This window comes from Naegleria gruberi (assembly GCF_000004985.1).
Source record: "Naegleria gruberi genomic scaffold NAEGRscaffold_519, whole genome shotgun sequence".
Taxonomy (NCBI): Eukaryota; Heterolobosea; class Eutetramitea; order Acrasida; family Naegleriidae; genus Naegleria; species Naegleria gruberi.
Window position 1 is genome coordinate 1 of NW_003162980.1, and position 1122 is coordinate 1122.

The window sequence follows — 1122 nt, forward strand, 5'->3', positions numbered from 1 at the left end:
TATGCTTTGGAAGTTTGGGGATTTGAACAAATTGTCAAGAAGGAAACTAGATCCAATTCAATCAAGACTAATGTTGCTGCCTCAACTCTATTGGATTATTCACATTATTAGTAGTAAATAACACTCTTAAATAACACACTCCAGATCAATTTTGAAAATGTAAATAAAAACTTAATTTTATTTAGAAGAGGAGATGAGAGAATTATTGTTGGCAGAACTATTATTGATACATTTTTGCATTTCACTTGATGTGTATTGTGCAATTTCCTTAATATATTCAAAAGTATCCATTTGAGATTTTTCACAACTAGTTAGTGTAGAATCAAAGTTTTGTTTGTGATCTGCAACAATATGAGTGGTATCAATACGAATATTCATACATGCATTTCTCTTTTGAATGAAATAAGCTTCTTCCTTAGCAATTGTTTCTTCTAATTGAGCAATAATTAATTCATTTTGATCAAGTTGATGTCTATATTCAATCTTTTCATTATGAACACGTTGACTATATTCTTCAGTTGCTTTAATTCTCTTTTCAATTTGTAACAATTCTTCTGTATGATGTTGTTTCATTTGTGAATAAATATCATCTAATTTAGAATGAGCTTCCATTAAATTATGATGTAATTCTTGTTGATCTTGTAATACTTGTTCTAAATCTAATAATATATGATCTTTTTCAATTGAAAGTTCTTGTGCTTGTTGAATTTGTGATTGTAGTGAATTTAATTGTGTTTTTAAAATTGACTTTTTTTGTTTTACATCATTAATTCTCCATCTATTAAATGTTGTACTAAATGTCATGTTATTTAAAATATTATTAGAAGTATTAACATTATTTGAAGAAATAGAATTAAATAATAAATTTTGATCAATTCTTAATACACTATTATTATATTGATTAATTAAATTAATTGAATTTTCATTTAAATTAATTAATTGATGTTTAACAATTTCTAATTGATCTTTTGAATATTTTAATTGTTTTAATAATCTTGAATCTTCTTCTTCTAAATTTAATTTTTCTCTATTTAAATTTTGAACTTCAAAAGGAGTAATTGTTTGTTGTTCAATTTGTTTTTGATAAATTTCATTTTCTCTCTTCTTATTTTCAGATTGTAA

The 1122-nt window shown here is 23.8% G+C and overlaps 1 protein-coding gene across 1 annotated transcript; it reads right to left on the bottom strand.

Annotated features, from left to right (window-relative positions):
• Positions 1 to 177: 177 nt before the first annotated feature.
• NAEGRDRAFT_54888 (uncharacterized protein) lies at positions 178 to 804 on the bottom strand (the record flags this gene model as incomplete). Its single annotated transcript, XM_002668186.1, has 1 exon — positions 178 to 804. One exon carries the CDS (start codon positions 802 to 804, stop codon positions 178 to 180), a length of 627 nt encoding a protein of 208 aa, XP_002668232.1.
• Positions 805 to 1122: the final 318 nt, after the last annotated feature.